The sequence below is a fragment of the Lotus japonicus genome, chromosome 4 (genome assembly GCF_012489685.1).
Source record: "Lotus japonicus ecotype B-129 chromosome 4, LjGifu_v1.2".
Taxonomy (NCBI): Eukaryota; Viridiplantae; Streptophyta; class Magnoliopsida; order Fabales; family Fabaceae; genus Lotus; species Lotus japonicus.
This window is the reverse complement of record NC_080044.1, coordinates 37,015,255-37,032,224: the sequence shown is the minus strand read 5'-3', so window position 1 is coordinate 37,032,224 and position 16,970 is coordinate 37,015,255. Positions and strand designations below refer to the sequence as shown.

The window sequence follows — 16,970 nt, the reverse complement described above, 5'->3', positions numbered from 1 at the left end:
AGCGTGCCTTTTGCTAAAGCAAGTTTTGTCTTCATCTGATTTAGTTTGAATGAAATTCATGAAATTCAAGTGATTGTCATAAGATTTGAATGTGAGACAACTGGTTGAAATCAAACTGAATCTTTGGCGCTCAAAATATTGCTTGAAATATATGACTGATGATGTGTCATTGAACGATCAGAATTTTCAGCTAGGGTACAGTAGTTGCAAGGTTCCTTCTTTTCCTGGAGAAAAAATTTCTTCTTAATAGGTGACAGAACGTTGAGGCATGTGATATAGAGACAAGTTTCTCCTTCAAAATAAGATTTTTAAAACGTTATGATGCGTTTGAACTTAACAATCTCTCCCTTTTTGATAATGACAATTTTTATGGAAAGAGGTAATTGATATGATAAACTCTCCCCCTGAGTTTAATAAGATTTTCAAAAAAAAATATTTTGAGCTTGAGAGTTTGAAAGAGAATTAAAATTCTAAGTGTACTCCCCCTAAGATTGATAGTGCTTTACGTTTGATAGCACTTAGCACCTATTTAAAATCCTTCATCCTAACTCTTTCTCTCTTCTCCCCCTTTGGCATTATTAAAAAGAAGCATGCATTGAGAAATGATCTAGTATTTATAAGAGAATTAGAGTACGATAGATAGAAGTTGCAAGAAATTAAAGTGCAAATTGTTCAGAAATTTAAACAACATAGGACGATAAAGAGAGAAATTGGCCATTAGCCAAAACGATTCAGGAGCAGGTCAATCTTGAAAGCCAGATCATAGAAGAGGTTGTTCATCTGATTCTTGTGATCTTCAAAGTCGCTTCGACGAACAAATTGAGCCTCCAGAGGTTGCTCCAAGTTCCCCTGTTCATGCCCTTGATCATTGTCAGCATCAGAAAGAGTGAGATCTTCTTCAGCACTTCCATTGTTCAGCGGAGCTGAACATTCACCTTCATCATGAAGCTTGCCTTTCCCTTTGATAATGTGAAGTTTTTCTGGACGCAGGAGAATTTCTGGAATGTTCCTTGGCAGCAGGACATAGACCCAGTTTCCCAAGACAATGATTAAAGCAGTGACTCGGTTCAGGAAAGAGTAGGACATTGTACCAACATATCCTTCAATGGCACAAACTTGCCATTCATCCCAGTTCGGTACCTCGCTGGCCTCCAAGTGAAACTTGTAGCCAACTTCTGAAGGTTTCTTCCATGAAAAGGACACGGAACGGTTTGGTGATTTTTCAATCTTCTTAACCAGTCTCTCTTGAAAGGCCTTGGCAGGTGCCTTGGACGATCCTGTAGTGCGTCTGCGTTTAATGGCAGAGGACACTAGCGTCTGAAGACGCCTCTTTCTCACTTGAGAAAGGATGCAGATATTGCCTGGCTTAGAGTTGTGATTGGGAGGGCTTTAAAGTGTTGAGCCTTGTTGATGCTTTTGGAAGGGTTGATCTATTGGAGTGGTCAGGGTTAATGGAAAGAAGTTGAACAATTGGGACATTGGTTTGGCTTTTGCAACAATGTGTTCCTCATCAGAGGAATCCATAGTGGTGATGGGAGAGAATTTAGGTGAACTGTGATCACTGGGATTCACAGTGAGTTCTTCTTGGTTCAGGGTAAGGGAGAGTGATTTTGGTGAGTGGTGTGGTTGAGGTGAAGTGGTGTTGTGGTGAGGGTCATATGAATCATCAAATAATGAATTGACAAATTCTTGATTTGAGATTTCAGCGTTTACCTCATTGTGTGGAAAGTTGATGTCCATGGTTTTGGCAATGGTGTTGTGAATGAGGAGATCTTCATTGTTGATTGGTTCACAGGTTCATTGGCTAGAATTTTCCGTTTGTTGTAGGTGGGTTGCTGAACTGGTATAGTGGATTCACCATCATACTGCTTTCTTAAGCGTTTAAGCTTCTTCTTAGGTTCTGCAAGTTTGCCAGCAGGAGATCTTTGCCCAGATCTTGTTCTGGAAGCAATTGGATTGGAGCCAGTCTGTACAGGAACCCCGCCTTTAGTGATTCTGATTGAACGTTCCTTAGTGCCTACCTTTAACACTTCCTTGGACTGTTCCGGCTCGTCCTCAGGGAATGGTGCAATTCGCAAAGCAGGATTTACAGATTTCTTGCTTGGAACGGTGCTTTCTTGTGCATCCAGTGCCTTCAAGGTTTTCACCTTCTTTTTTACTACCTTGTTTGCTTGTTCTCTTTCTCTTTCAGCTCTTCTCTTTTTGGTCAGGAACTCATCAGGAACTTCTGAATCATCATACTCAATGTTCATTTTTCCTACATCTCCTAGCTTGATAGGAGTGTGCCAGATGATGTCATCCTCTATCCTTTCTTCCTTGTTTGCTAGGAAATCCTTAGTGATTCCTTTCTTCTCAAAGATAACAGTTAGTAGAGACCCAAAAGGAAGAAATCCCTTTCCCATATCCAGAAAGTTGATCAAATAGTTCCAGATTAAGTGAGCCGGATTCACCTTCACTATTTTCATAATCTTGTAAATTGCATACCTTGCATGTGCATTGACATGTCCTCTTGCGCCATCCTTGGGAAGAACCACCTTGCTAATCACAGCGTTGGTGAATTTGAGCTCATCCCTGAGATTGCTCACTTCCACTAGTAAAGGATCTTCCTGATCTTTCCAGATGCACCGGTAGTCTCCTGTCTTTGACCACCACGAGGGAGTGTATCTCTCACCATCATTTAGACTAACATTGAGAGCCTCTGCAACATCTTGTAGGGTAACATCAATGATTCTGTTGAAGGCCCTTGACTTGATTGTTTCACGATTCTTCACCACAGCACAGTCATAAAATTCTTTTACAAGAGGCACATAGACTTCGCGTTGTGCAACATTGTACACTGTTTCCCAGTCTTGATAGAGAAAGTCTGGAAGTCCATCCATCTTCACACATGTGAACAGCTTCATATCAAGGTATCTTGGTGTAACAAGAGTATTATCACCCAGCTTCTCTGTCTTCACGACACCTATTTCCTTGTTCTGAACAGATTGATACAGGTTGATCTTTTCAGATCTTTTCCTTAGAATCTGCATTTCAATCTGTGAATGGGGTGCCTTTCCACCTTTCTTAGAAGGGGCCTTAGCGGCGGTTGCAAGAACTCCGGCCATTAGGTTTTGGAGGAGAGAAAATTTGCAGAGAGGAAGTTTTCTTTTCTTGGAGGAGAGAGAGAGTGTGTTGCAAATGAGATAGCGTGAGGTAGAAAAAAAATCTTAGATAGATATGTTGATGTGGAATATGGAATGACGGTTTTGGAAGGAAGTGCAAAAGGTAGTTTTACTTGAAAGGAGAAAATATTAAACAAATGAGTCGTGGTTACACGCGCGATAAAAGCTGACAGAGTAACTATTGAGCATTGAATGTGATGTTGTGACTTTTCAAAAAAGAACTGTTGAAGCACGTGCCATGGATATGATGACGTTGAACTTTTCACAATATCAATTTCCATGAGTCACTGAACAATAGTGATAGAAGCATTATGGTACGATGCCGCATGTAAACAGTTAGTCTAGACTTGTGAACTGTACTTAGTTCATTCATCGAACGGTACCTGCAAAATAGTAAACTTGCACTTCTATATATTCAATTTGCACAGTGCATATTGATTCTTTCCCTTAGGTCAGAGAATCTGCCTTCAAGTAGAGGTTTGGTTAAGATGTCAGCAAGTTGATCTTCAGTATGAACATAAGACATATCGATGTGTCCTTTCCCAACTAGATCTCTTATGAAATGATGTTTAATTTCAATGTGCTTTGTCCTTGAGTGTTGAACTGGATTCTTCGCAATATTTATAGCGCTTGTATTGTCACATAGCAGAGGTATGTGATTTTCCTGAATGTTGTAATCTTCAAGTTGATGCTTGATCCATAGAAGTTGAGTGCAACATGAGCTTGCTGCTACGTACTCAGCTTCAGCAGTGGATAATGATATGGTACTTTGCCTTTTGCTAGACCAAGAAACTAAACAGTTTCATAGGAAGTGGCATCCTCCACTAGTGCTTTTTCGTTCTACTCTATCTCCAGCATAATCAGCATCACAATATCCACTTAACCTGTGATGAGGACAAGGACAAGGACAAGGGTCATGGAGCACTAAAAGGACTTGGAGGACCAATGACAAGGGCTAGAGCTAAAAAGGCCAAAGAGACTCTTCAGCAAGTAGTGGCAACCATTCTTGAAGACAAAGTGGTAGAAGAGATGGAACCAAAAATCATGATGATCATTCAGGCCCAAGAAGAAGAGCCAGCCCACGCATAGGGGCTGCCATGTGATGTTTTGTTTTATTTTATTTCAATAAAAATGCAAAGGACCAATTGAATAAGTTGGATCCAAATGCATTATGTTGCTGAATTTTATTTTAGTGTGTTTAATCCACTTCAAGTGGTGTGTGATTGCATGTGGCGCATGAAGGGCTTAAAGGGAGGGATCCATTCCTTTCTTAAAACTCTTTGAATGTGTTTGAATTTCAATAAGTTCTGAATGGAGGAGTTACATCAGCAAAGTCAAAGGATTGAAGAGCTTTCAAAGCCAAGAATGGAGTTACAAAGAAAGGAAAATTAAGTTCATAAAGAGCATTGAATGCTATATTCCCTGGTCAGAATAACAATCAAGAAAGGGAGTTACATGAAGCAATCAGCCACCAAATACACGTTCAGGGCTGAAGCAAATCACTATCTTCCTCTTTTAATTTGTAACTCCTAGCCTAGGATTCTTCTAGAGAAATTACACCTCATCATTTTTTGTAACTAGGCTGAATTTCCTTCTTCTTTATAAGGACCACTCCTTCAATGTAATAGACAGATTATGAATGAATTAGTATTTTCTTTTCTGAGTGATTCAGATTTGTGAGAGTGATTCTCATAGTTCTTGAGTGATTCAAGAATTAGGCTTATCAAGGGTTTGTCACCACCTTTGTGTGAAGTCTTCATCTTCCATTTCACTAAAACTTCCCCTCTTTTCTGTCCATTTCCCTTCCATCACGAAATTCTTCTTCTTCTTTCTCACATTTCAGAGTTCTCATCATCCAAGATCAATCCTAGACGATCCATTGCAGCCCTTGCATCAACTTGGGGCGTATCATTTGGTATCAGAGCCTGGTTCTAGGATTTTGGTTTCTTTTCTTATCTGGAATTCTGGTTTGCAACTCTTTATCATTTCTTGTTACCTTGATTTTAGTTTTTGTTTCTTTTGGCTGAACCATTGCAAAAGTTAAGCCTTGTTAATTGTTCAGAATCAAAAACAAATTACAAAACGAAAATTCAAAAAAAAAAAAAACGAAAATTCAAAAAAAAAATGGCTGAATGGTTCTTGTTTAATTAGCCAAATTCAATTGTTCAAGGTAATTTTGTTGCTAGCATTCCAATTTATTTTCTTCTTTCTGTTTGTTCTTGAATTCTTCTTTAGTCTCTAAATATTTTGAGTCCTTTCCATTTCTGTGGTGATTTGTCTTGTCTTCTTTTGTTTCATATTCTAAAGTCTATTCTAATCTGTGTGACTCTACACAAATTTGGTGGCATAATTCTTTGTGTGTCTTAACTTTGATTTACTCAAGAGATTGTGAGAATTTTTGAGTGGAAAAAGGCAAGAGTGCACATCATAGAAAAGCCAATTTGAGGGAAACACGAGAGAAGTGAGGTAAACACTAACATTTGTTTGTTCTACTTGAATCTTTTCATTTGTCAAAGATGTCAGGAGAAGAGGAGGAGCAACCAGCAGTGCGACTCTCGACCATCGAAATGCGGGCTCTTACACAACATCTGGAAAACTTAATGAGGAGGCAAACTGAAGAGATCCACGAAAGGCTGGATCAAATGGAGAACCGGAACAATAGTGACAGTGAAGGCGGGAGGCCACGACGAATTCATGAAAATCCTAGACCTGCTCGGATTGAAGGAGTCAAATTCCAAATTCCTCCTTTTAAGGGAAAGAGTGATCCAGAGGCATACTTGGAGTGGGAACTCAAAATAGAGCATGTCTTTGCTTGCAACAACTATGAGGAGGACCAAAAGGTGAAACTTGCAGCTGCTCACTTTTCAGACTATGCTCTTGTTTGGTGGAATAAGTTTGCAAAAGAGAGATTGAGAAATGAGGATCCAGCGGTGGAAACATGGGCTGAAATGAAACGAATCATGAGGAAAAGATATGTCCCTTCAAGCCATGCTAGGGATGTAAAATTTAAACTTCAAAAACTTACCCAAGGCAGCAAGAGTGTTGAGGAGTATTACAAAGAACTTGAGGTGCTTATGTTGCAAGCCAATCTTGAGGAGGATGAAGAGGTAACCATGATTCGATTTATTAATGGTCTGTCTAATGATGTTAGAGATATTGTAGAACTTCAGGAATATGTAGACATGGAAGAATTACTGCACAAGGCCACTAAAGTTGAGCAACAACTCAAAAGGAAAGGGCTTGCAAGGAAGAGTTCTACCAATTCCAATTCATCTTGGAGAGACAGAATGAAGAATGAAGGGCCGAGCACCCTTAGCAAACCAGCCACCAAACCACAAGCTTCAGCTTCTTCAAAACCTCTTGAACAACCATCCAAAAAGAGCAAAGAGGTCAAGTGCTTCAAATGCCAAGGTATGGGACATTATGCTTATGAATGTGCCTCCAAAAAGACCATGATTCTTAAGGATGATGGAGACTACACCAGTGAGTCCGAAGGAGAACAAAGTGAAGAAGAAGAGGAGGCAGCCATGAATGGTGAACTGTTGATGATCCGAAGAATGCTTGGTAGCCAACAAAAGCCAAAGAAAGAAAGCCAAAGAGAGAATATCTTTCACACAAGATGTTCTGTCAATGGGCAGATTTGCTTGATGATTGTTGATGGCGGAAGCTGTACTAATGTGGCTAGTGAAAGAATGGTGGAGAAGCTGAACCTGGTCACAAAACCACATCCTTGGCCATACAAACTTCAATGGCTCAGCCACTATGGAGAAATACAAGTAAGTAAGCAAGTTGAAGTTGACTTTTCCATTGGCAAATACAGGGATAAGGTTCTTTGTGATGTTGTTCCCATGGAGGCTAGTCACATACTGCTGGGAAGACCATGGCAATATGACACCAACTCTGATCATAATGGAAGCACCAACAAGATCTCATTCCAACATCATGGCCAGAAAATTACGCTCAAACCTTTGAGCCCTAGGGAGGTGCGTGAGGATCAAAAGAAAATGAGAGAAAAGATTGAACAAGAGAGAAAAGAAAAGAGTGAGACACTTGAGAGAAAGCAAAAAGAAAAGAGTGAAACACTTGAGAGAGAGCAAAAAGAAAAGAGTGAAATACTTGAGAGAAAAGAAATTTGTTTGATCAAAAAGAGAGAGGTGAAAAGGATGATAGCTTCAAAACAGATCCTATACTTGATGTTTTGCAAAAATCAGATTTTGAACACTAACACTTTTGAAAATTTTGAGCTGCCTTCTAGTGTTAAATCTCTTTTGCAGGATTATGAGGATGTGTTTCCAACAAGTGTTCCAAGTGGTCTACCACCACTGAGAGGAATTGAGCATCAAATTGATCTCATTCCGGGAGCTTCTTTGCCTAATAGGCCAGCATATAGAAGCAACCCACAAGAAACCACTGAAATTCAAAGACAAGTGGAAGAACTCTTGAACAAAGGGTGGGTAAGAAATAGCATGAGTTCTTGTGCTGTACCGGTGATTTTGGTACCAAAGAAAGATGGGACTTGGAGAATGTGCTCTGATTGTAGAGCCTTGAATAACATCACCATTAAGTATAGGCACCCTATTCCTAGACTTGATGATTTGCTTGATGAATTGCATGGAGCATGTTATTTTTCTAAAATTGATTTGAAAAGTGGTTACAATCAGATAAGGATTAAAGAAGGGGATGAATGGAAAACTGCTTTCAAAACTAAATATGGTTTGTATGAATGGTTGGTTATGCCTTTTGGTTTAACTAATGCACCTAGTACTTTTATGAGACTAATGAACCATGTTTTGAGGGAATTCATTGGGAAATTTGTGGTTGTGTACTTTGATGATATTTTGGTCTATAGCACTACTCTTGAGCTGCATGTTGAGCACTTAAGATCCGTCTTGAGTATGCTTAGAAAGGAACAATTGTTTGCCAATCTTGAGAAATGCACTTTTTGCACTGACCATGTTGTGTTTCTTGGTTTTGTTGTGAGTTCGAAAGGAGTGCAGGTTGATGAGGAAAAAAGATCAAAGCCATTCAAGAGTGGCCCACTCCTAAATCCGTGGGTGATGTAAGAAGTTTTCATGGCTTGGCCAGTTTCTACAGGAGGTTTGTAAAGGACTTTAGTACCTTGGCAGCACCCCTAAATGAAGTGGTGAAAAAGAATGTGGGTTTTCATTGGGGAAAGAATCAAGAAGAGGCCTTTGCTGCCCTAAAGCATAAGCTTACCCATGCACCTATACTTGCTTTACCTAACTTTGCTAAATCTTTTGAACTTGAATGTGATGCTTCAAATGTAGGTATTGGTGCTGTGTTGCTTCAAGAAGGCCACCCAATTGCTTATTTTAGTGAAAAGTTAAGCGGAGCTGCCCTTAACTATTCTACTTATGATAAGGAATTGTATGCTTTGGTGAGAGCTTTGAAGACTTGGCAGCATTATCTTTTGCCCAAGGAATTCGTGATTCATAGTGATCATGAGTCGCTGAAATACTTGAAGGGGCAAGGTAAGTTGAACAAAAGGCATGCCAAATGGGTTGAATTTTTGGAACAATTTCCCTATGTCATAAAACACAAAAAAGGAAAAAGTAACATTGTGGCTGATGCTTTATCCAGGAGACACGTGTTGCTTTCCATGTTAGAGACTAAATTGCTAGGACTTGAACATGTGAAAGAAATGTATGAAAAAGATGATAACTTTGCTGAAATTTTTGTGGCTTGTGAGAAAGTTTCTCAAAATGGATTCTATAGGCACAATGGATTTTTATTTAAGGAAAACAGGTTGTGTGTGCCTAAAAGTTCCATTAGAGAACTGCTTGTTAAAGAATCCCATGCTGGGGGATTAATGGGTCATTTTGGAGTCCAAAAGACTCTAGAAACTTTACAGGAACATTTCTATTGGCCCAAAATGAAACATGATGTGATCAAGTTTTGTGAACATTGCATTGTTTGCAAGAAGGCTAAGTCTAAGGTGATGCCACATGGTTTGTATACTTCTTTGCCAATCCCTGAATACCCTTGGGTTGACTTGTCTATGGACTTTGTTTTAGGCCTCCCTAGAACAAAGAATGGTAAGGATTCCATTTTTGTGGTTGTTGATAGGTTTTCAAAAATGGCTCACTTTATTCCTTGCAGGAAAGCTGATGATGCTTGTCACGTTGCTGATTTGTTCTTTAAAGAAGTTGTAAGACTTCATGGGATGCCTAGAAGCATAGTTAGTGATAGGGACACCAAGTTCCTAAGTCACTTCTGGAGGACTTTATGGGGGAAGTTAGGCACCAAACTTTTGTTCTCTACCACTTGCCACCCACAAACTGATGGGCAAACTGAGGTGGTTAATAGGACCCTAGGCACCTTGCTTAGGACTGTCCTTAAGGCCAATTTAAAGGCTTGGGAGGCGTGTTTGCCTCATGTTGAATTTGCTTACAATAGGGCTGTCCATAGCACTACCAATTGCTCTCCATTTGAAGTAGTGTATGGATTTAACCCTTTGACTCCTCTTGATTTGTTGCCTATGCCTAACATTTCTGTTTTCAAGCACAAGGAAGGACAGGGCAAAGCTGAATATGTCAAGAAGATGCATGAGCGTGTGAAGGCTCAAATTGAGAGAAAGAATGAGAGTTATGCTAGGCAAGCTAACAAGGGAAGAAAGGAGGTGGTGTTCCAACCCGGAGATTGGGTTTGGGTGCACATGAGGAAGGAAAGGTTTCCAGAACAAAGGAAATCCAAACTCCAACCTAGAGGGGATGGACCTTTTCAAGTGCTTGAGAGAATCAATAACAATGCCTACAAAATAGAGCTTCCAGGTGAGTATAACATCAGCTCAACCTTTAATGTCTCTGATTTATCTCTCTTTGATGCAGATGGCGGAGAATTTGATTTGAGGTCAAATCCTTTTCAAGAGGGAGGGAATGATGAGGACAAGGACAAGGACAAGGGTCATAGAGCACTAAAAGGACTTGGAGGACCAATGACAAGGGCTAGAGCTAAAAAGGCCAAAGAGACTCTTCAGCAAGTAGTGGCAACCATTCTTGAAGACAAAGTGGTAGAAGAGATGGAACCAAAAATCATGATGATCATTCAGGCCCAAGAAGAAGAGCCAGCCCACGCATAGGGGCTGCCATGTGATGTTTTGTTTTATTTTATTTCAATAAAAATGCAAAGGACCAATTGAATAAGTTGGATCCAAATGCATTATGTTGCTGAATTTTATTTTAGTGTGTTTAATCCACTTCAAGTGGTGTGTGATTGCATGTGGCGCATGAAGGGCTTAAAGGGAGGGATCCATTCCTTTCTTAAAACTCTTTGAATGTGTTTGAATTTCAATAAGTTCTGAATGGAGGAGTTACATCAGCAAAGTCAAAGGATTGAAGAGCTTTCAAAGCCAAGAATGGAGTTACAAAGAAAGGGAAATTAAGTTCATAAAGAGCATTGAATGCTATATTCCCTGGTCAGAATAACAATCAAGAAAGGGAGTTACATGAAGCAATCAGCCACCAAATACACGTTCAGGGCTGAAGCAAATCACTATCTTCCTCTTTTAATTTGTAACTCCTAGCCTAGGATTCTTCTAGAGAAATTACACCTCATCATTTTTTGTAACTAGGCTGAATTTCCTTCTTCTTTATAAGGACCACTCCTTCAATGTAATAGACAGATTATGAATGAATTAGTATTTTCTTTTCTGAGTGATTCAGATTTGTGAGAGTGATTCTCATAGTTCTTGAGTGATTCAAGAATTAGGCTTATCAAGGGTTTGTCACCACCTTTGTGTGAAGTCTTCATCTTCCATTTCACTAAAACTTCCCCTCTTTTCTGTCCATTTCCCTTCCATCACGAAATTCTTCTTCTTCTTTCTCACATTTCAGAGTTCTCATCATCCAAGATCAATCCTAGACGATCCATTGCAGCCCTTGCATCAACTTGGGGCGTATCAACCTGAAATCACTACCTTTCTCATATAACAAACCAAGATTAGCAGTACCTATTAAGTATCTAAATATGCGTTTAACAACACTAAGATGAGATTGTTGAGGATTTACCTGGAATATGGCGCATAGGCAAACGCTGAACATAATGTCAGGTCTGCTTGAGGTAAGGTACAGTAGAGATCCTATCATCCCTCGGTACGATGTTGGATCAACCGGTGAGCTTTCATCATTCTTGTCAAGAACCGTGTTTGGATACATAGGAGTACTCATCTTGCTTGAGTTATGCATGTTGTACTTTTTGAGCATATCTTTGATGTATTTGGTCTGATGTATATAGATCTTGTCTTTTTCTTGCTTGATTTGAAGACCGAGAAAGAATTTCAGTTCTCCCGTCATACTCATCTCGAATTCGCTTTGCGTGAGGGTTGAAAATTCCTTGCATAGGTTATCACTAGTAGCTCCAAAGATGGTATCATCAACGTACAGTTGTACGAGAATGTAGTCGTCTTTCAGTTTCTTTCTGAAGAGAGTGTTGTCGATCTGTCCTCTTGAGAAACCGTTCTTCATGAGAAAGCTGCTTAAGCGATCATACCATGCTCTTGGTGCTTGTATCCATAGAGCTTTCTTGAGTTTGAACACGTGCTCAGAAGAGGATGGTTCCTCAAATCCTGGAGGTTGCTTCACATAGACTTCTTCTTCTATTACTCCATTTAGAAAAGCACTTTTGACATCCATTTGGTACAGTTTGATGGAGTGTTGACATGCGAAGGCTAGGAGAATACGGATTGCTTCAATTCGTGCTACTGGAGCAAAGGTTTCTGTGTAGTCAATTCCTTCTTGTTGATTGTATCCTTGAGCTACAAGTCTTGCTTTATTTCTCGTCACTTTTCCATTTTCATCCATCTTGTTTTTGAAAACCCACTTGGTACCAATGATTGATTTGCCTTTTGGCTTGGGTACAAGTATCCAGACTTCACTTCTTTCAAATTGATTCAGTTCTTCTTGCATAGCTAGAATCCATCCTTCATCTTGTAAGGCTTCTTCTACAGTTTTGGGTTCAATTTCTGAAATGAAAGCACTGTTGGAATCTTCTCTGAAAGCAGACCTTGATTTGACTTTTTCTGAGACGCTTCCAATAATTTGTTCTGGTGGATGATCTGATTTGTATTTTCAATCCCTTGGTAAAGAGATACCGCTGGAAGTCATGACTTGATCGGACTGTTCTTGATTTCCTGAAGGTGGAGCAATGGATTGTACAGTTGGTGAGTTGTCTGAGGATTGAACTTCTTTGGAGATTATCTCATCTTCTTGATCAGAAAGGTCAAGGTTTAGAGAGTCTCTTTCTAAACGGTCAGTTGATTCGGTTGAGTGATCATCAAACTTGACATTTATGGATTCTTCTACAGCTTTCGTCCTTGAGTTGAAAACTCTGTATGCTTTGGAATGAGTAGAGTATCCCAAAAGAATTCCTTGATCAGATTTGTTATCGAACTTTCCAATGTTGTCTTTAGTGTTGAGAATGAAGCATTTGCATCCAAAGGGATGAAAGTACGCAACAGTTGGACGTCTTCCACGCCATAGCTCGTACGGAGTCTTCTTCATCATAGGCCGCATGGATATTCTATTCTGAATGTAGCAAGCAGTTTCAATGGCTTCAGCCCAAAAGTACTTGGGTAGAGAGGTTTCACTTAGCATTGTTCTCGCCATTTCTTGAAGTGATTTGTTCTTACGTTCAGCAACACCGTTTTGTTGAGGAGTTCTAGGAGCAAAAAATTGATGAGTGATGCCTTCTTGTTCACAGAACTGTTCAAAGTCTTCATTTACAAATTCTCCTCCTCGATCACAACATTACCTTCACCAATGATGAGTCCTTTCTGATTTCCTCCAAAGGTAACCGATCCACCATTTCTTTTAGTTTGGATCTTTGGGAACATAGACTTTTCTCCTGTCATGTGACGCGAGCATCCACAGTCCAGGTACCATTGTTGGCGTTTCCTTCGTTCTGTTAAGTAGATCTGCAACAGAGATAATTGAATCTTTAGGTACCCAGATTTTCTTGGGTCCTGAGGGGTTAGCAGTCACTTTTGAGGGAACGTTCTTCTCATAAGAAGATTTTCGTTCAGCTCGCTCAATCTTACAGTTTACAACAAATTTGCTTTGATCAGACTCAGATGATACAAAAGATATATCAGACATGCACTCACTAGATGAAGATGATTCACTATCAAATCCTAGTCCACTTTTATCATACAGTTCATGATTATTTCCACAAAGTTTAACTAGATTATCATGTCCTATAGTGAATATGGATAGATCATTTATTAGTACTTTAATTCTTTTCTTAAGAGAAGTCACTTCCTTAACAGAGTCTTGTTCTTTCAAAGCAATATTCTCCTTAAGTACATGATTCTTTTCTATTAAAACTTTTTCCAGCTCAAGTTGTAATTTGGCAAACTGTTTCTTCAAAGCTTTGTATTTTTCAGATAGAGTATATGAATGTTCAAGTAATTCGTTGAATTCTTCTTTAAGGTTTTCAGGTTTTACCTCATCAGCATCTTCATCCTCTGAGCTTTCTGCAGAAGCCATAAGAGCAAAGAGTGCATCATCATCTTCGTCTTCACCTTCATCTTTTGAACCGTCCTCGGATTCATCCCATCCAGCAGCTAGTGCTTTCTTTTTCTTATAGAAGGGCTTCTTGCCTGATTTCTTTGCAAGCTTTGGACGGTCAGGCTTCATGTGTCCTGGCTTCTAGCACTCGAAGCAGGTGATGTTGCTTTTGTCCAAGTTTGAGCCACCTTCACTTTTGTGAGTGAACGGTTTCTTCTTCAAGCTTGAATCTCTTTTGTTGTCCTTCCTGAAGTACCTTTTCCTTTCTGTTGTTTGATCCACATACGCTTGAACTTTCTGTTGAAGAGGGCTTGTTCATCGTCTGACATTTCTTCTGAGGATTCTTCTTCTTCAGGTTGTTCTTTTGTTTGGATGACCTTTGAACTGTTTGCTTTGAAAGAAATGTTCTTTTGCTTCTTCAGTCCTTCGTCATGAGCTAGCTCTATTTCATGAACCTTTAGGGATCCAGAAGATCTTCCAATCTCAAGGTGCTGAGATCTTTAGCTTCTTGAATGGCTGTGACCTTGGGTCTCCATCTTCTGGGAAGGCATCTTAGAATCTTTGTGATTTGATCAACATTTTCATACTTGCGATCAAGATTCCTAAGCCCATTGACAATGGTTTGGAATCTTCCAAACATGTCATCAATGCTTTCACTTTCCTTCATCTTGAAGGTTTCATATTCAGCCACAAGTAGACTTACTTTGGCTTGTCTGACATTTGCCGTACCTTCATATGCCAACCCTAGAGCTTCCCAGACTTCTTTGGCCGTTGCTAAGCTATCAACCTTATCCAACTGAGATTTGCTTAAAGCACATAGTAGGAATAACTTAGCTCTAGCATTAAGTTGATAATCCTTGCGTTGTGCTTCTGTCAGTTGATCCTTCTTTATTGGTTCTCCAGCATCATCTTTGTGAACGATGTTGCCATTTTCAATGATGTCCCAGAGCCTGTAGTTTGTGGATTCAATGAATAGTTGCATGTGAGTTTTCCAATAAGGATACTCAGTTCCATCAAAGAATGGAGGCTTGTTGGTGGATGAGCCCGTAGCTATTGCTAAATCTTCTACCATGGATCTTTACTCTACAGCTGTTAAGATGTTAGTTTCTAGAGACTAAGCTCTGATGCCAATTGAGATGCAATAAAGTAACACAAGAAAGGGGGGTTTGAATTGTGTTCTTGAAAATTACTTTTTAAAACTTTGTTTTATGAAAATAATATTAGTTCTTAGGCAAAACGTTTAAGAGTGACTTTTCACAAACTGTTTAGTGCAGCGGAAGTAAAACAGTAAACAGAACAGAACGATCAGCACACAGAGATTTATACTGGTTCACCCTAAACGATTGGGCTACGTCCAGTACTTGGCCACCACCAAGATTTTCACTAGCAAGTATCAAGGACTTCTCCAATACAAGTATTATCCAGGATTTCTCCAAGTATTATCACTGACTTCTCCAAGTATTACCACGGACTTCTCCAAGTATTCTGCATGACTCCTTGATACGCCCCAAGTTGATGCAAGGGCTGCAATGGATCGTCTAGGATTGATCTTGGATGATGAGAACTCTGAAATGTGAGAAAGAAGAAGAAGAATTTCGTGATGGAAGGGAAATGGACAGAAAAGAGGGGAAGTTTTAGTGAAATGGAAGATGAAGACTTCACACAAAGGTGGTGACAAACCCTTGATAAGCCTAATTCTTGAATCACTCAAGAACTATGAGAATCACTCTCACAAATCTGAATCACTCAGAAAAGAAAATACTAATTCATTCATAATCTGTCTATTACATTGAAGGAGTGGTCCTTATAAAGAAGAAGGAAATTCAGCCTAGTTACAAAAAATGATGAGGTGTAATTTCTCTAGAAGAATCCTAGGCTAGGAGTTACAAATTAAAAGAGGAAGATAGTGATTTGCTTCAGCCCTGAACGTGTATTTGGTGGCTGATTGCTTCATGTAACTCCCTTTCTTGATTGTTATTCTGACCAGGGAATATAGCATTCAATGCTCTTTATGAACTTAATTTCCCTTTCTTTGTAACTCCATTCTTGGCTTTGAAAGCTCTTCAATCCTTTGACTTTGCTGATGTAACTCCTCCATTCAGAACTTATTGAAATTCAAACACATTCAAAGAGTTTTAAGAAAGGAATGGATCCCTCCCTTTAAGCCCTTCATGCGCCACATGCAATCACACACCACTTGAAGTGGATTAAACACACTAAAATAAAATTCAGCAACATAATGCATTTGGATCCAACTTATTCAATTGGTCCTTTGCATTTTTATTGAAATAAAATAAAACAAAACATCACATGGCAGCCCCTATGCGTGGGCTGGCTCTTCTTCTTGGGCCTGAATGATCATCATGATTTTTGGTTCCATCTCTTCTACCACTTTGTCTTCAAGAATGGTTGCCACTACTTGCTGAAGAGTCTCTTTGGCCTTTTTAGCTCTAGCCCTTGTCATTGGTCCTCCAAGTCCTTTTAGTGCTCCATGACCCTTGTCCTTGTCCTTGTCCTCATCATTCCCTCCCTCTTGAAAAGGATTTGACCTCAAATCAAATTCTCCGCCATCTGCATCAAAGAGAGATAAATCAGAGACATTAAAGGTTGAGCTGATGTTATACTCACCTGGAAGCTCTATTTTGTAGGCATTGTTATTGATTCTCTCAAGCACTTGAAAAGGTCCATCCCCTCTAGGTTGGAGTTTGGATTTCCTTTGTTCTGGAAACCTTTCCTTCCTCATGTGCACCCAAACCCAATCTCCGGGTTGGAACACCACCTCCTTTCTTCCCTTGTTAGCTTGCCTAGCATAACTCTCATTCTTTCTCTCAATTTGAGCCTTCACACGCTCATGCATCTTCTTGACATATTCAGCTTTGCCCTGTCCTTCCTTGTGCTTGAAAACAGAAATGTTAGGCATAGGCAACAAATCAAGAGGAGTCAAAGGGTTAAATCCATACACTACTTCAAATGGAGAGCAATTGGTAGTGCTATGGACAGCCCTATTGTAAGCAAATTCAACATGAGGCAAACACGCCTCCCAAGCCTTTAAATTGGCCTTAAGGACAGTCCTAAGCAAGGTGCCTAGGGTCCTATTAACCACCTCAGTTTGCCCATCAGTTTGTGGGTGGCAAGTGGTAGAGAACAAAAGTTTGGTGCCTAACTTCCCCCATAAAGTCCTCCAGAAGTGACTTAGGAACTTGGTGTCCCTATCACTAACTATGCTTCTAGGCATCCCATGAAGTCTTACAACTTCTTTAAAGAACAAATCAGCAACGTGACAAGC

The 16,970-nt window shown here is 39.7% G+C and overlaps 1 protein-coding gene across 1 annotated transcript; it reads right to left on the bottom strand.

Annotated features, from left to right (window-relative positions):
- Window positions 1-12,247: 12,247 nt before the first annotated feature.
- LOC130712700 (uncharacterized) lies at window positions 12,248-13,813 on the bottom strand. The gene is made up of 2 exons (XM_057562521.1): window positions 13,216-13,813; window positions 12,248-12,864 (listed from the first exon to the last, which is right to left on the bottom strand). The coding sequence occupies exons 1-2, from the start codon at window positions 13,811-13,813 to the stop codon at window positions 12,248-12,250; spliced, it is 1,215 nt and encodes a 404-aa protein (XP_057418504.1).
- Between the last annotated feature and the right edge of the window lie 3,157 nt (window positions 13,814-16,970).

Coding starts and splice junctions, on each gene's coding strand:
- LOC130712700 (XM_057562521.1), bottom strand. CDS start 13,813: ATGAAGCCTGACCGTCCAAAGCTTGCAAAGAAATCAGGCAAGAAGCCC. Junction 12,865..13,215: donor AAGCAAATTTGTTGTAAACT/GTAAGATTGAGC, acceptor GTGAACAAGAAG/GCATCACTCATCAATTTTTT.